Raw genomic sequence first — 19,036 nt, forward strand, 5'->3', positions numbered from 1 at the left:
TAGTCAGCTACTGCACGTGGTGAACATTCTTGCAGCACTCCGGTTGGAAAATAGCTGCTCTAAGGCAACAGAGGGTAGTGAGGGCTCCCCAGTCCCACTGCTTGTACCTGAATCCTTGCTCTGACACTTCCTAGTTGTAGAACCTGGGCAAGCTATTTAACCGTCTTATCCTTCAAGTCCTTAGCTGTAAAAAGGATAGTAAGATCTACCTCAGTTGCTCTGTAGATTAAATGAGGAAATGTATGTAAAGTCATAAACAAGAGTGTAACTGCTGAATATTTATGGGCTATTTGTGCTTTTATTGTTATTCATAATTGTACAAACCTTCAAAGGAAAGTGTGTGCATTTACCTTGATTTTCTAAGAATTTGTCTAATTACGGGTACACATAATTGTTAGACTGGGTGGGCAGGACAAAATGGCGGCTGAACTACAACCCGGAAAAGACCGCCGATGTCAGACTAGAGAGCCGAAAGGGCGGGGTTTATCCGCATAGCAACCTGAACCTGAGGAGAACCACCAATGATATACTGCCGCTTTGTTCAAAGGGGACCAATCCCCAGCTCCCACGAAGAGAGCGACCAAAATAAACCACCCCGGCCATATTCCCTGCTTGGGCCATATTCCCTGCTTGGGCCATATTCCCTGCTTGGGCGGGACTTCCCTGGCCTCACTCTGCAGGCCAGGGAACCTTGGCGCAAACCCCAGTAAAGCTCTATACTGCCCAACTTTGTGGCTGATTGGCATTTCTTCCTCGGTGGAGCCTAAGAAAACCTTTCAACAATTTATCTGCAAAGAATGTTCACCACAGTACCCCCAAATAATAAACTGGTTAAATAAATTATGGTATTCTGCAATAAAAATTACTATGCAGTCATCAACATGGTGTTATAACTCTTCCAAATACGGCCAAGATAGATTAATAAGAACTAGATTTACCCTCGTTCTTGAAACAACTGAAAAAACCCAGGCAAAACACAAAACAATAGTTTTTAGACATTGGACTTCGGGCAACCCGTGACAGTGATCCTGAAAGAAAGGAAACAAATGAGCAAGGCTGACACAGGGAGTGTTCTAAGCTGCAGTGTAACAGGGAGAACAGAAATCCAAGTGGAAATCTCACAGCGCCCCTGAGTCGAGGAGACAGAGCTGGAAATCCATGGAAGCTGAGGAAGCTCCTTTGCAGGGAAAGGTCTAGAGAGGAGGGAGCTTCACAGGAAAGCCCTTCAGAGATCTTTGAAGGTCCCCTCTGGGGGCTTTAGGTAACTAACTGATCGACACTACCACCTTGTAAAGAAATCACCCAAGGCCCAGAAAAAGACACCCCAAAGGGGGCAAGATCTCACTAGGGCCAGGAGTAGTTTGTTCCTTTCCATCTTCTTGTATTTCACAGGGCACTGGACAGAGAACTCACATGGCTATTGTGGTAGTACTGTGGGAAAATTAGCCCTAGACTATACACTGCTCTGGTCCAGGCTAACAAAGCTTAAAAACAGATCTTACAAAGATAAACCAATTACCAAGTAACTGAACTGTGTTCCAAAACAAAACTCAAGAATATTTATAAGAATATAAAACTTTTCATCATTCAACAGGTAAAATTCACAACGTCTGCCATCTATTCAAAAATTTTGTAGCATGCAATAGAATCAGAAAAATATCAACCTACATTGAAGGAGGGAAAAATCAATCAATAAAATCTGTCTCAGAAATGACCTGGACAAAAGATTTAGTTTGTAATAAATTTAAGTAGATTAGAAGCTCAGGAAAAAAAGCCCTCTTTCTTGGCTCTGCCATTTACAAAGCAACTGAACCTTAGTTGTATATTATATTTACAGTTATAATATGCATATGAAGAATCAAAGTTACAGATTACGAAAACATTATGAAACAAAGAACTAATCCAGAAACTGAGAACACCTCCTTTAAATAGATGGGTCAAGGAAATTAACTTTTTCTTTGTAAATCACTCATTCAAAATTACTAAACTGGAGGCTAAGTGAAAGTGCTGGAAACCACTGTCAATTGAAATTGTATCGGAAATGCAAAGAGAACAGCACTGAAATTCTAATATGGACCAATAGGGAAGTAGGACAATTTTCAATCTGAGTTCTTCAAAGGCTAAGGATCTCATTTTACTCAGTTTGCAACCTCAGTGCCCAGCATGATCTATTACACCTGACTGACATTTAGTATACAAGTAAAAGCAGTAAAATGCAACATTTCCAAAACACAGATGTTATATAAAATTCAATCATTCACATATACACAATCTAGACTTAAATTTGACAGACATAATTGTTCATTTTTGAACCCTAAAGAGATAGTTAAAACCTTAAGACACTGAAAGTTACACATGCAAAAAAACCAAAAACTTTTGAAAAAGTATTTCTCAATTTGAAGGCAACCAGTTATAACTGTATTTTACAACAGAGCACATTAAATGTGTCTGACCATAGGGTGGTATTACTCTCACTTCCGATCACCCTTAAACAGTACTGCTGAGTTTAAACTACAAAAGGAATCTGCTAACTAGTTATGTGACAGCAAGTAGGTCATGACCTCTCTACACTGTTTCTGCTTTTTATACAAGGATAAGAGTAAAATCTTGTCCAGCTCTAAACCTCTGTGATTTCATTAAATGGTCAAAGTAAATTTTGTACATGTACTGTTTTCACACATATAAACACATACGTATTCATGTAGGAAAAACCTCACTTAAAAGAGTGTTCTCGCATAATTTGTAGGTGTTATTTGCATAATATGCAAGGTACTATTTGTATGGTTGACTACAGCAAAAATTATCAGATTTTATTAAACTGAAAACTGCAGTCCAAGCCTCCTATGTGCTTACTCTGTTTTTCCATATATTACCCATACCTTACTGTATTAAAATCATTTCAGTCCAATTTCCCAAAGAAACCTGATCACCCATACAGGTATTCCAAAGCAACTTTATATTTGTGTTACCATTATAGGAATAAAGTTTGATGGCTCAGTAGCCCCAACCACATTATTTTCAATTTCAGAAATTATGATGATAGGTAAATGACTGAGGGGTCCTAAGGAGCCTGGGAGTATACTCCATCGACCAAAGAGAACACAATTTTATCAGACCTACTTTGAAGTTCAGCTTGAATGTCATGCTCTTCACATACTGTACTAACCCACAAATTTCTCATCAATTGATGCCCCTTCCCCACTCCTGGAACTCACTTCCTGTCCACTTCTCCCTTTAAGTATGCATGTTACAGGTCAATAGCCTGAAAGCTACTGTTAACAACCAGAGTTTCTAGTACTCCGGTTGCTGGCGGCAGTGCAGAGCTCAACCCCTCCGCAACACAGTAGCACACAACTTCGTAACGATCGTTAGGACCAGTCACCTTCCACAGACTGCCCAGTTCAGACAGAATTTTTAATCTAGAAGATTTGAAAGAAATGTCAAAACCAAAAACCAGTCCTCTTTAACTGAAATAGAGAAGGCAACTAAAAGGTTAATTCCTGTACGAAATTTCTATTTTGTGTTTTGGCTTAGACAACTAAGAATTCTGAAACTTCTTAAAAATAATTACGTCTACCCTAAAATTCTATTTCCTGGGTGTTTTGTTTTGAATTCTTCAAATCTATTTCCTGTTTTGATTGCTATTTCAGCTGTCCCACATAATATTTTTCACGGCTACAGAATTTGTACATTAAACTTAATTTATAAACATTGAGATTAAAGTGCTCCATGATATTTCCACTTCACAAACAAAATAAAGATGAAAAATTTGGGGCTGAGGGTCACACTGAGCCACGGGCAGCTCCCCGGGCGCCTGTAGGAGGCAGCAACGTGGCAGAAGACATCAAGACCAAAATCAAGAGCTATCAGACTGCCCCCTTTTCAGCGGCTTCCCCAGTCAGAACCACACCAGGAACTGCTGGCAGAACCACCAAAACTTTCACCGCTGTGAAAGGCAGTGACTGCTGAAGGGGGTGATGTTTCCAAGCGCAAACGGTACCGGCATGTGTACAAGTCCCTTTGCTCCACATCCTGGGTGTCAGCCGGGATGACCACTGGGCAGAACAGAACTGGGCACGTTTCTTGGGAAGATCTGAACTGGCTGCACCCCACCTATCCTCTGTCTTCCATCCTTCTCTCAGGGACCCGAAGGGGGACCTGGGTACATCCCGCCCTGGATCCCGAATCATGGCTAAACTAATAATAAATACTTATTGGAAAAGTAAAAAAAAAGAAAAAGAAAAATTCTGAAATATGAAATAGTGGGAAGTATTTTAATAAGAGGCCAATGAAAAGTTTATAGTATCAGTCTCGCAAAATCCCTTTGCTTTAAAAATTAGAGATAAAAATAATCTGATATTTTCTGTTAACTACTTACATTTAGAAACACTTGTATCATCTCACCTTTTTGTTTCTCTTTTTTAAGTGCTAAAATTCTAGAGTCAATTATATAAGAAATGTTCTCAGCAATATTCACTGTCATTATGATTGACAACAGATTTCAGGGTACCCTAAGATATCTGAAATTTTTATATCCACAATTCCCCCACCTCCACTGGGGAATAAGAAATAACAAGGTTTAGAAATATTCTTTACATATCCAAAATTCTAACTGCAATTTTCTCGAAGTCTAAATAGAGTGCCTTCCATGAATTTTCAAACAATAGACTAAAGAATACAGGGTCTGGCTAAAGTAGGTTTACAGTTGTGAGTACACAAAACAGTTTATTTTTGTATTATTTTTATTATTTTATTATTTTCTATAAAAACAACTGTAAACCTATTTTTGTCCCAACCTGTATATTGTTTTGGCTATACCAAATATGCCATTTTTAAAAAGTTGATAAACCAAAAATGCTGCCACTTTATTATTTTTAATCTCTTAACTTCCATACATATTTAATAATGTTAATTTAGTCTGAAATGAAATTGCTGCAATTAAGAGTTTTTTGAACCTACAAAAGGTGTTTTCCCCCCATAGAACATGGGGAAATACCATAATTATACAATAACTCATTGACATAACATTTGGGCTATGTAGTAACCATTACCATCCAAAACATGCCAAAATTGACATCAGCAAAAAACTTACATGCTCTGCCAAAATGTGTCATACATTATACACATTAAATCGTTTGAATTACACATACTTAGGATATATAACCAATAATTCAGTGCATGTAAAGCCTGTATGCAATCCACAGTCATCATAATTGTAATAATCCCCTACCTTCTCTACCAGTCCATTTCTCCTCTTCAATGCTGTAATCAGCAATTCCCAAACACCACTCTTAATACAAATAATACACAACTTGAGAACAGACTTTTAGTAAGTCAGAAAAGTATTCTGAACTGGCTACCCTTTACCAGAATTTTGACTATGTAATAAACTTTGAAACAAAAAGACGAAATTTAATTAAAGCCTCATGAATTTATGAGTGCAGAATAAGATGACTTGTGAAAGGCTGCTTATGATGGGTCTGAAGAGAATTTCTCCCAGTTACTACTATCTGTGCTAGTAGTTCCCAGTACTGAAGTAGTACTGGGAAGTACTAGGACTATATTAGTTACTTATAATTATCCTCCACTCATTCCAATCTATTAAAGGGAGTCTCCTTTTTAAAACCAGAATATGTTTTAAAAAACATGAATGAAAAACAATTTAAATTATGACTAAGCCTTAGAAAAATAAAGTTGAGAGAGAAGTTAGTATTGGGGTGATGCTCACACCATACAGTGCATAGATGATGTGTTGTAGAGCACTGGGTACCTGAAACCTGTATAGTTTTGTCAATCAGTTATCACCCAATAAATTCAATAAAAATAAAAATTAAAAAGTTAATAAATTTCAGGTTTCTTAACTTCAATTATATGCTATACAAATTGATTAGTCAAGTTAATCAGAAATCTACATAAATAGTGTGAATCGATGACGCTATACTCAAATAAGTAGAGTTTTCCCAGTGTCCAACTCAGATGCTTGACCCTCTTCCAGCAGAGGGAGCAAAATCGTAATATTCTACTTAGGCCACAAAAGAAGGGGAAAAAGGGGGTTTACAAGTACCTTTTAAGTATCTTAAAATCTATCTAAACATTTTCTAATGTAATTAAAATACTATTTGAAATAGAACTAAACTTGACCCAAAGGAAAGGATAAAGATTTTATCTTTTTAAAATAATTCAAGGCTTTGAAATGAGAAAATGGTCCCTAAATATTTAATTTCAAGAACTGTGGCATATTTCAATTTCATGGTTCACCAAATCTCATAGGTAACCAAGGTATTGAAGTACTATGAATCCTTAATTTAAAAAGACCTCAGGAAAATGACAAAATATTATATTAAATACAGTTTTATGGTATATACATAAAATTCTCATGACAAAACAAGAGAAAGTGAAGGAAAGTGTAATTTCACTATCTCCTTTTGATATTTTTTGATGTGCATACTTTCATGCACATGAAAAAAATACAATTATGAAAACATTCATTAAGTGTTTACTATATACCAGGCACAGTTCTAAGCAATGTTACATGTTACAACTTACCGAAGCCCTATTATATCCTATTATTATTCCACATTTAAAAATGAAGCAAGTGACACAGAAATTATATAAATGGCTAAAAGTGATACAGCTACCAAGTAACAGGGAGCCAAGATTCTAACCCAAGTACTGTGGTACCAAAGCCTTCACTCTTAACCACGTCACTGCAATTTCAAGTTTGAATTATGCTTTTTTCCTATTACTAACATATTCTCTTAAGCCTAATTAAAATCTAATATGGAAATGATAATAATTATGTTGTTATCAGCTGTCCCTTTAAGATAAATATCTTTGTGTATATTACTTTTGCTGTTTGGGTTACTAAAATCAAGTATTTTGTACTCAAACACACTGCCACACTGCTTTCTGTCTAAGTTCCAATTTCATCATAAATTTGCCAGGATTCAGCATCCACATTTAAAATATTTTTTCTATTAAGTGAAAATAAAACCATGCTGCAATTATTAAAGGTGCTTATTATTCTGTACATTGTATACTAATTCATTTTGTGAATTTCACCTTATATGCTCTATCTAGTTGTCAGCTGAGGTCTTATAAGTTTGCATATGAGCTTTTCATAGGAACATTAACCCTATGTCCATCAGGTATGCAATAAAATGTTCTCGATCTATTGTTTTCTTTTTTTTTTTTTTGTTTCTAGCCATGGAAATATTCAGTAAAAGGCAAAGGATTTATATAATCTGAAGCGAAACCAGAGTATATTGTTTTCATTTCAACTATGGTTTTCATTTGTTTTATAACCTTTCTTTTAAAGGCAATCATAAATTAAAGTTTCAAAAGGTCTTAAAAGCTTACCATTTTCTAAGTATAAAGAGTCCATTGCTTTGAGTACATCAATGAATCACTTTCAAACAACACTGTTTAAGCAATAGAAATCTACATCAAAACATGCATATTCATTTAATAATACTGAGTTTGACCAATTTTGATTATGTCTCATATAAAATTGATTGAGTGAGCAAAAGCCCACCCTATCCCAAATTACCAAAATAAGGGCTACATACCTGTCGCTGTAAACATAGGCGATTTCTGTCATGTAAATGCTGATGATTAGAAAGTGATGAATGCCAACTCCGAGCCTGAGTATGAAACTGAGTTTGAGCCATATCAGAAGGCCTTGTTACAAGATGTGAAGTAAAGTGCCGATCAAGGTCATGATCTAATACATGACTTGAATTATCTTGCCCAAATGTTGACTCATCAAACTGGGGAAGGAGACCCTCTTGAAGGAGATCTTCTGGGTCAAGTCCTGTGAATGGCTCAGTTTGGGACTCCACTTGATGAAGCAAATTCTCTTCTAAAGATGAAAAGCCATTAGTCTCTACATGATCATTGAAATGGCCCATTTGAGCTCCCGAGTCAACAGGATCCGGGAAATTCATGTGCACAGGAGATACTTTTGAATTGCTGTAATTACCCTGAGGATGTGATGAATGCAACATTTGGAAATTACTTGAATTCAGTGATGTATTGGGATTTAGCATATGATGAGTAGATTCTTGCTTCATTCCCCGATGAGGTGAAAAGGAGTTACTTCCAGTAAAATCAGATAAAGTCTGATTTGTGTGATTGGGTGCAAGAACTGCAGAGGACTGAAGACTATTCGGTGATATATGATTACTAGAAAAGGAATAATGTGAAGAAAACTGCTGTGAATTACTGACGGAACAGGAAGTCATATTTGGAGTAGGTCCATTAAAATTTCCTTCTTGCCGATTGCTACACTTGAGAAAGTGTGCTGAAGGATTTGACGTTTGAGAAAACTGTTGCATCAAAAGAGACTGTTGTGAAGTAGATGCACTAGTAATCTGTGGTGGGTGGTTGACACTGACTCTGTGTGGACCAGAAACATTAACATCCATGAAATTTTTGGACTGGCTAAGAGGATTTTGCCCTGGGTTAAGATGACTTCTGCTTTGTTGTGAGCGCAGTGAAGTACACTGTGTGTGTTGTTCATTGGCCTGAAATAAGGCAAAGTCATGGTGTGCCACAAAGCTTTTACTTTGATGCATAGAGTGAGAATGTCCTTGTTGGTGAAAAGGAGACCCATTCTGAGTTGTAATGCTAGAAGGTGTGTGATGGCCCCACATTGGACTGCCATCTGCTACATCTGGAAATAAACCATTGGGTTGGTTCTGGGGGTGGATGGGAGAACAATTAAACTGAGAGTGTGGAGATAACACATGTTCCGCTGGGCTACCAAAACACTGATTAACTTGATGAAATTTCATTGAATCAAACTGATTTATCTGTTCATAATCAGTCATTTTCTGATGTGCTGGAGTACCTTGAACATGATTCAACGAGTCTATGTGCAAAGGTTCAAATTCTGCACCCAAGTTCAATTCATCAACTAGTGAAACAGGTCCTGGTTGTACAAAGGCATCATCCGACAAACCCTCTAAAGTCTCACTAAAAAGATTGGCATCATCAAAAAAGTCCATCATTGGATCTGTCATCTTGAAAAACTCAGTAACAATCTGGACTGTTCACTCCAAATGAAGTATATTCAGCTTCTCTGTAGTAGATATTATAGGATCATTTCCAAAGGCCATCAACTAATCCGAAACAGGTCTACGTTCATTTTGCTCTAGATAATGACGTCATGAAGTGTCAGAATCCTAGAAAAATAAGAACAAAAGCAATTGAAGTTTAATAATGAGTACTCATTAAAGTTCTATAAAGTTTACATATGATTTGAAAAACAAAATTTAAGTGCATAGCATTGTCTGGTAGAATGATTTATTATAAATAGCTCATTAATATTTTCTACAATGAAAAAAATGCTGGTGCAGAGGACATGACTATATGCACTTAAAAGTAATAGTTCACACTACTTTATTTTGCAGTTCATATACCATAACAGAATATAAACTTAACTTGAGAATGGTATGTCAGATTCAGATTCACTCCATACCATGAAATGGTCATCACTACCCAGCAGCTCTACTGTATAAAATATAAATTTATCATACTTGAAAGTTATGTCTTTTTAAGAAAGCTGACATGAAATCCTCTCAGATTAGCATTGTAATCTTTTGCTCTAGACCTCTGAGCAGTTAAGTCTATTATTCCACAGGGAATGTAAAAATGGTTCAAGAAGAGCAATTGCACGGGGTCATGATCAGCTGACCCAAACGAAACAGAAGTTAGCCATCTAGCCCTGACCAGCATGGCTCAGTTGGGTGGGCACCATTCCACAAAGCAGAAGGTTGCCAGTTTGATTCCTAGTCAGGGCATGTACAAGAGGCAACCAATTGATGCCTCTCTTTCTCACATTGATGTTTCTCTCCCTCTAGTGCCCCATCTTTAAAAATAAATAAATCTCTTTTAAAAAGTTAGCAATCTAATAAGCTGGCAAACAAGACAAACGTGCTATATTGATTGGGATGTCCCTACATATCGCTACCATAGTCCTCTTGCTCACCTACCATGAAGATCAGCCTTCCTAACAGCCAACTAATTTACACACCCATGTAGCAAAACCAAACACCTTCCTGTCAGTAGTCACATTCATGACATTGCCCCTAAATGCCCCCCTCATAACTGAATCACTTGGAATGAATATGTATTTATTATAGTTACTAAACTATGCAAATAAATGTGAACGATGATCAAGTGAGGCAAAAACAAACAGAAGCTTGAGCAATAAAAACTAGTTTTATGATAGTCTCAGGAGAAAAAATAAGTACATTTATACATACACACACATACACTATGTGTGGGAAGGATCTAATGGGTTATTTGCTAATATAAAATGGCTAGCCAATTCTGATCCAAGTTGGTATCATTCCAAATATTTTTAACCAAAGAATTTAGGATTTTGCTCCCCACTGTCTTACACAGAATACAACAAATGAAGGTTATTTCTTGTTTACGTATTAGTTTACTCAAAAAATAGCAAAGGCCCAAGAATCTTTTTCATAACTATTTTGAGATCATATTAGGAAATATAAATTTCCTAAACAAAATGTCTGCTCACTATTTAAATGGAGAAATACTTTTGGAAAGTTCAGAGATAAAAATTATCAAAATCTATATTAATTTTACCTAGAAATGGATTATTATCAATGACAATGGTATCAAAGAGCCCTAACAAATACGATTTTAGAAAACATGAAATATACAAAAAAATAATTTTTCGAGTTTACAATTGAAACCAAGCAGATGGAGGCTATGCAGTCTGAGCTAAACAAAGTAGTAGCACCCCCCCCCCAAAATAAGGTAGGTTAAATCACTTCTCTGAAATATATCTTTTTTTAAAGATTTTATGCATTTATTTTAGAGAGGGGGGAAGGGAGGGAGAAAGAGGGAGAGAAACATTAATGTGTGGTTGCCTCTTGAGGGGCCCCTACTGGGGACCTGGCCCACAACCGAGACATGCGCCCGTACTGGGAATCCAACTGGCAACCCTTTAGTTTGCAGGGGCCCACTTCATCCACTCAGCCACAGCAGCCAGGGCTGAAGCACATCTTTTATTCCTCTTCAAACTTCAGACTAGAGAACATCTATGTATACACCTAAGAATTATTTAGGAAAGCAATGTCTCTGTTTTCATATAACAATGATTATCAAAAGGAAAACCAAAAAAGATACAATGGAAGTTATCACATCTAGTATGCCAAATATAAGGAACATCAAATAATTGATATAACATGAAGAAAAAATGCTGCCAATGAAACCATTACATTACACCATTTCAAATTTTTATTTCATAATTAATAAAATACTTTAGAATATCGTTAGATGCAGAAAAAGCAGGACAAAAATCTAACACCCTTCCTGATAAACCACTCAGTAAAAGAATAGAAAGGAACTTTCTCAGCATGATAAAGCCCGTGTATGAACAACTTCCAGCTAACATCAAACTCAATGGTAAAAGAATGAAAGCTCTTCCCTCAAGATCAGGAACAAGGCATTTTCACTAATTCATTCAGTATAGAACTAGAAGATCTAGCCAGAAAAAAAATAGGTAAAGCATCCAAATTTGAAAAGTGCAACTCTCTCTATTAAAAAATAACAGATCTTTTAGAAAACTATAAATACGCACACATAAGCTGTTGGAGCTAATAAACAAATTCAACAAAATTACAGGATACAAATCTATGTGGAAAAATCAGCTGCACTTCTGTAGGAAAGCAATCAACATTCCAAATAGGAAATTAAGAAAACAATTCAGTAACAATAGTATTAAAAGAATAACATGTTGCCCTGGCTGGTGTAGCTCAGTGGATTGAGTGTGGGCCTGGGAACCAAAAGATTGTGGTTCGATTGCCAGTCAGGGCACATGCCTGGGTTGCAGGCCAGTTCCCAGCAGGGGACACATAAGAGGCAACCATGCATTGATATTTCTCTCCCTCTCTCCTTCCCTTACCCTCTAAAGATAAATAAATAAAATGTTTAAAAAAAGAGTAACATGTTTAGGAATAAATTTAATGAAGGACAAGTAAGGTATGGACACAGATGGCAAAGGAACACTGAGAAAAGGCATTATAGTACATCTAAATAAATGAAATACACTACATTCTGTGTACACGCATTGGAAGACTTAATGTTGTTAAGATGACAATATTATCAAAAGCAATCTACAGAGTCAGTGCAGTGCTAATCAAAACCCCAATGGTGTTTTTGTGGAAATAAAAAAACTCATCATAAAATACACATGCAATCTAAGGGACCAAATCTAACCCTTATAAAAACTCTTAGAAAACACAGGGGCAAATCTTTATGACTGAATTTGGTAACAGTTTTTTACATATAACACCAAAAGCATGGGGACAAGAGAAAAACATATTAGAATGCATAAAAATGAAAAGTTGTACATCAAAGACACTATCAAGAGATTAAAAAGAGAACATGGGAAGTGGGAGGAAAATATATGCAAATTATCTGATAAAGATTTAATATACAGAATTTATAAAGAACTCCCACAATTCATTAGTATAAAGACAAACAACCCAATTTTAAAATGGACAAAAGACTGTAATACACATTTCTCCAAAGATACAGAAAAATGGTCAATAAACACATGAAACTCAGTATCAGTCATTAGGGAAATACAAACCAAACTCACACGAGATGTCCACTTCTTACCTACCAGGGGTGCTATAAAAAATGAGAAAAAACAAAAAAACAAAAAAAAAAACCAGCACTGGAGAGGATATTCAGAAGCTGAAACCCTTAATGTTGCTGACGAAACGTAACACAGTACAGCCACTGTGGAAAGGAGTGATGGTTCCTCAGAAAGTTAGACACAGAATTACCACGTAATCCAGCAGTTCTATTGTCTAGGTATACACTCTACACCCCAAAAATTAAAAACAGGGACTCAGATATTTATACACAAATGTTCATTCACAACAGCCAAAAGTTACAAAGAATCCAAGTATCTGTCAACAGATGAGTAAACAAAATCTGGTACATGCATAAAATGGGTTATCTAACCCTAAAAGGGGTGCAGTTCTAATGATACACGCTACAGTGCTACAACTTGGGTGAACCTGGAAGAAATTATGCTGAGTACAAGAAGCAGACACAAAGTGAAAAATACTGTACAATTCCTCTTATATGAAATATCTAGAATAGGCAAATTCATGGAGACAAGAAGATTTGAGGGACTAGGAAGAGAAGGGAGAGGATTATATAATAAGTAGAGTTTGGGCAATGAAAAAAATATAGAAACTTTCAAAACACATAGTGGTGATAACTGCATAACACTGTGAATGGAAATACCATTTAATTGTACACTTAATGGTTAAAATGGTAAATTTTGTTACAGCTCACCACACACACACACACACACACACACAAAGCCAGGCATGCTCCCTCCTCAAGGCTTTTGCACTCACCAAGTACACTCATCCTTCATTTCATTCAGTCCTTTTCTCAAAATTAACTTTCTCAGGGAGGCCTTTTCTAAATTCATCAAATTTTCTCACATCTTCATTAATATGTACAGAAAGTTCTCTATGCTTACAGCATCACTTCCCACCACCAACCTTCCTTCATTTGATAAAGTACTGTCTTTGAGATTACACTTAAGCTCTAAAGCTCTACCATCTCCAGGAAGCCTGTATACACACAGGCCCCTCACACTGTTAAGCAACTGTTTTTGTACTCCACACCCTGACATGGTGTTATCATTCTTGGTCTACGGTCCACGTATCTGTTCTCCCTACTGAATGTGATGAGTGCAGTGACTGATTCTTCTTCATTGTTCTATCTCTATCATCTACTGGTGTAATGTCTGGCACATACTAAATACTCAAATGCTTTCAAGAATTAAAAAATATCATAACATAAAACAAAACCTCTGGATCGTTAATAGTTACTTCAAAAGTTAAGATTCCAAAGAATTCTTTTAAGCAATATTTCATTTTTGTTACTTTAAGAATGCCCCCACTGACCTGTATACTTTAAAATGTTAAGAGGAAATGTTACGCTGTATTTCCTCACACACACGCACACGCACAAACACAGAAAGGCTCAGTGATGCAACCTAAAAAGGCTCAGTGATGCAACCTAAAGTTTAATTCCATTATCCTTCAGTCAAAGAATCCTGATTTCATCGATAAGTCACCCTACAAAGGGCCCTACAAACACAAGTTAAAGGTACAGGCTCTGAAAATAGACAGGTTATGTCGGAATCCTGGCTTTATCATTTACTAACTATGTAATCTTACATAAATCACTTAATCATTTTGAAGCCCAGTTTCTTCACCAGTGAAATGAAGATTATAACAGTGCTCAGACTACACAACTACTGTACATAATCTACATCAAGCACCATGTAAGCAGTTTTCAAATTGTGCTTCTCGGATTGCTAGCAAAGAGGGCTTTAGATCTCCCCATTTCCTCCCCAATCAAAGATTACACCCTGATTATTTTACAAATTGAGCTTTCAAATTAGATTTTTAAAAAACAAAGGATTCCTTGGTTTTTAAGAAATTAAAACTACTCGTCTAAATAGCAGCCATCTAATGCTTTTATTAACATCTCCCTATGCAGATAAGCAATTTACTAAATTCAATTACTTCCATATTGTTGACATTCACTCTTATGTTACTTTGAATCTCACAGAAAGGAAAAATCTTTAAAACACAGTGTCACCTCTATTCTTGGTAAAAAATGTTTGAGGACAATTAATTTGGGGCTAATATTGAAAGTAGATTACAAGTTTCCCAGTTGCTACTGAGTCAGGTCAAGTTGTTTAACTGAAACAGTCCTAAACATGAATTATATGCATAACTAAATTAAGTATGAATATCTATTCTAAAGCAAAATAAATTTCAATTAATATGAAAAACAGGAAATTGATCTAAATGTGAAAGTTTCCATAGTTTGAAATACACTAAAAACTGAGACCAGCTGGATTATCACCATTTAACTTGAAGGGTTCTTGCAGGGTTTAGAAATACTGCATTGACCAACAAGTCCATTTAGTTTTTTCTATAAAATAAAAGACACATTTTTCATTTTCACCAATAACTTTATTGATTTGGATATTCTAAGTATGTAGGCTCTCCCACATGGTAGAATGTCGATTGTTCTCAATGTCTCAATCTGATCGCTATCAACTTCAGCTGGTCCACCAACCGTGGGACATGGTCCTTTGAGAAATCTCCAGCCCAAAACTGTGCAAACCACTTTCGACAGGTTCCATCAGTCACTGAGACTTCTGCATATACTGCACAAATCTCTTTTTGCACTTCAGTTGCATTTTTACTTTTCTTAAAATAATAATGCATAATATGCCAAAAATGTTGTTTATTTCGTCTTCAATATTAAAATGGCTACATAAAGATTCACCAATTTCGCCTTCGCCAAGTTTTTTAAAAATGCACACTGATATGACAGCAGTCACAATACAATCTAACAAAATTGTTTCTAATGAAGTTAGAAACAACTAAACACTACTAAAGCCGTATTACAGGGAAAAAAAATTTTGGAGTAACCCAATGTACTGGAAGTTCCTAAATTATAGTTAGGTGCTTAATAAATGTAGCTTTCCCTCTCAGACTTAACCTATTTTCTGACTTCCTAAGAGTCTGCAGTCAGCCATTCATATAAACCCTCCCATCACTGCTCAGCTTCTCAGTCAGGTCCTTTTGCTAATAATCTCCAACCCTTTCCTCTCACTCAGCCCACCATACAGTATTCACATCACCATTATTTTACCTCCTAGGCCTCAGTGCAATTCAATTAACATTTCTTGAATGTATGTAACATTTATTATATGCCTAGTACACCTTAATCCAAGGTTAATGTTAACCTCGACCTTCAATGTTGTCCTTGCTTTTGTTTAGAAATGTTTAAATTAATTTCCCCATGTTTCCAGGCTCTTTTTCAGTTATTTTGCTCTCTCCTAAGGCCTTCAAATCCTAACTCACCCACTCTCACCCAAGGACAATTTCACCTCAGTCTTCTGAGGTTTTCCACTTGAAATTTCACCAATCATCTTGGCAGAATCCATGTACCTGTCTTTGCATCTATCCCTTTTTCTTCTAGCTTTTCATAAAAGAGGAGGTATGACTTTTCCCCAAAGATCAGTCTTTCACTTTTTAATAGCATTCCACCTACCCTGTGAAAGGACTTAGACCCACACACATTCCATCTCTCAATCATCCCTTTGCAATTGCCTGCTTCCCTTCTAACTTTAGGCATCGGCAGACCTCCCCTACCTGAACAAAACTACAAAATCATTTTATTTCTATCCTTCCAATCAATGACAAATATTGAAAATAAGTGATCCACTGCCTCCATTTTCCAAATACTCATTTGTCTGTTAGCCTCTCGTACTTTAGTTTCTGACCCCATAAAATCACTGCAACCATACTTTTGAATATGACTAATGACCTTGACAAAGCTAAATGTTCTCTCGATCCATCTTTGACCCAAAGAAACACTTGCCATCACTAAACAAAGCAGAAGCTAAACTCAAATACTACCTTGTGTATGAAGCCTCCAATGGTCTATGCATCCCCACCTATCATGTACTATTTAGCCTTTGGGTGCTTAAAAGGAAAAGGCCAATGAATTGCTCATCTCAGGTGCCACCTATCATGCTGTTTGGCCCATAATATCATAAAGCTGTTTAAATGTTTTCTGAACTTAGTTCAATTAACCCCTTGCCTTCCAGATATTCTCTTAGCTTCTATGGTACTACACTGAGACTTTCTTTCCTACAGCTTTCCTTGATTTTCTTATTTAAAATGGTTTACTAGATACCAGTTTCTACGCAGTGATTTCATTCCTATCAACTTACTTAGCATTTCAAATTCAGCCAAATATTGACGCATCTTCCTCAACATATTTTCTAATATGTGATTTCACATTCAAGTATTTGAGAAACCCAATTCCATTTTCCTTGGAATACTACTAATCTACTCTTTATTTTTTCTTACTACTGGTATAAAATAAAGATATCAAGCCCAATTTCCCCAATACTTTAATGAGGCCATGTAGCGTATCACTGCCCTCCTGGAAGTCTCTGACCAGAAGCATCTATCTCCTTCAAGATGTCTTTGATGAAGTTATAGAAATGCATTTTTTGTTCTTCCCAAACCATACCCTCTGCAATAGTGTACTCTTCACTCTATTTTTAAAAACCAAACATTTTTAAGGATCAAGAAAATATAGTGTCTCTTATATTTGACTATAACTGTGAGAATATAAAACTATGTTTTATTATAATCACTGTAATCCAACACACACAAACAACACGGGTACTCATTTTTGGACTGGAAATATTTGTCTTATCCATGTAGAAATATCTATCCATCATCAAATATTCAATTTTTAAAATTAAGAATAAGAGCACAGGCCCTGACCAGTGTGGTTCTGTTGGTTGGTCATCATCCCACAAGCTTAAAGATAACAACAGTTCGATTCCTAGTCAGGGCAAATGCCTGAGTTGCCCGTTAGGTCCTCCATCTGGGCATGTAGGAGACGCGAGAGAGGCAAAGGATGGATGTTTCTCTCTTACATCAATGTTTCTCTCCCTCTCTCTCCCCCCTTCTCCTGTCTCTAAAAATAAAAAAGATTAAGAGCACAAGATTTTTCAAATATAGTAGTATTTTAATCAAACCACGTAACTGAATATGGAGGAACTGGCATTCTTATACACTGATAAAAGGAGTGTATATTGGAACAAATTTAGAGAACTATATGGTATTATTGCTAAAGTTGAACATATGCAAACTTTATAGCCAGCTTTTCCACCTGTAATAATACACATTCCACAAGAATGTGTGCACATGTGCACCAAAAACCAAGTACAGGAGCCCTGGCTAGTGTGGCTCAGTAAATTGAGTGCCAGCCTGTAAACCAAAGGCTCACCAGTTCGATTCCCAATCAGGGCACATGCCTGGGTTGCAGACCATGTGCCTAGTAGGGGGCCCTCAAGAGGCAACCATATATTAATGTTTCTTTCCTTCTCTTTCTCCCTCCCTTCCTCTCTCTCTAAAGGAGCAAATGAATAAAATCTAAAAAAACAAACAAACAAAAAAACCCCAAGTACAGGAATGTTCACATTAATATTATTCATAACACCTCAAAACTGAAAACATGCCCATCACACCTTAGAGTTAACAGCAACGAGAATGAATTAGTCCTGAATGGAAAAACACATATTAGTATCATATATAATATACAGGGCCCATACATGATCCCATTTCCGTAAAATTCAAAAACAGGAAAACTACTGTATGGCTTTAGGAGGCAGCACAATGCTTACCTCGGGGAAGGCTGATAGGGTAACCGGAAAGGACGGTGAGGAGGTCTTCTGGGGTGCCAGTAACAGTAACATTCTATTTCTTGACCTGGGCAGTGGGGATTCAGAGATCTGTTTATTTTGTAGTAAGTTAGACAGCTATATTCTTACAGTTTATAATGTTTCTGAATATCCATTAGAAGTTAAAATTTAAAAAACTGGAATAAAATAAAGTTATAACTAAGTAAATGTTTATAAATCACCATTTAGAGTATATGTCACTCATAAAAACACTGGCAAAAAAATATAGACGGGTGTCTGAGAGGACATAAGTGAAGTCTGTATACTACTGATTTCACCATGTTTACCAAACAAAAGTACTAAAAGCAATCATATATTTAGGTATTCAGTGAATTCACTAAATCATGCAACCTTTGAAATAAAATATTTCCTAAAACAAAAAGAAATAAAATATTTCCTAATATCAGATTTGTTTTAGGTAAAGCTGCCCAGTTCCAGGAATAAAAGAAAAAAAATTAATTGCCCTTTTAAAGACAAATACTGCAAAGATAACATAACTGAAAAATACACACATAGAAACAGACTGAGCCCTGGCTGGTGTGGCTTAGTGGACTGATCACTGGACTGCAAAGCAAAGGGTCCCCTGTTCGATTCCCAGTCAGGGTACATGTCTGGGTTTTGGGCCAGGCCCCAGGTAGGGGGCACACAAGAGGCAACCACACATTGATATTTCTCTCCCTT

The 19,036-nt window shown here is 36.4% G+C and overlaps 1 protein-coding gene across 7 annotated transcripts in view; it reads right to left on the reverse strand.

Annotated features, from left to right (window-relative positions):
* The window catches only part of CHD9 (chromodomain helicase DNA binding protein 9), a 169,511-nt gene that overhangs the window by 94,387 nt on the left and 56,088 nt on the right, over positions 1 to 19,036 (reverse strand). For 6 of the 7 annotated variants that reach the window (XM_037066319.1, XM_037066316.1, XM_037066317.1 and 3 more), the window contains exon 2: positions 7,569 to 9,185. In XM_037066319.1, coding sequence (XP_036922214.1) covers positions 7,569 to 9,023 — 1,455 coding nt within the window. In that variant the 5' untranslated portion in view covers positions 9,024 to 9,185. Of the gene's footprint in view, positions 1 to 5,230; positions 5,398 to 7,568; positions 9,186 to 19,036 lie in introns of those variants that run through there. The other variant, XM_037066323.1, reaches the window with a different exon arrangement.

The sequence above is a fragment of the Sturnira hondurensis genome, unplaced genomic scaffold (genome assembly GCF_014824575.4).
Source record: "Sturnira hondurensis isolate 20B ecotype Veracruz unplaced genomic scaffold, ASM1482457v3 Scaffold0016617, whole genome shotgun sequence".
In the NCBI taxonomy this organism is placed as follows: Eukaryota; Metazoa; Chordata; class Mammalia; order Chiroptera; family Phyllostomidae; genus Sturnira; species Sturnira hondurensis.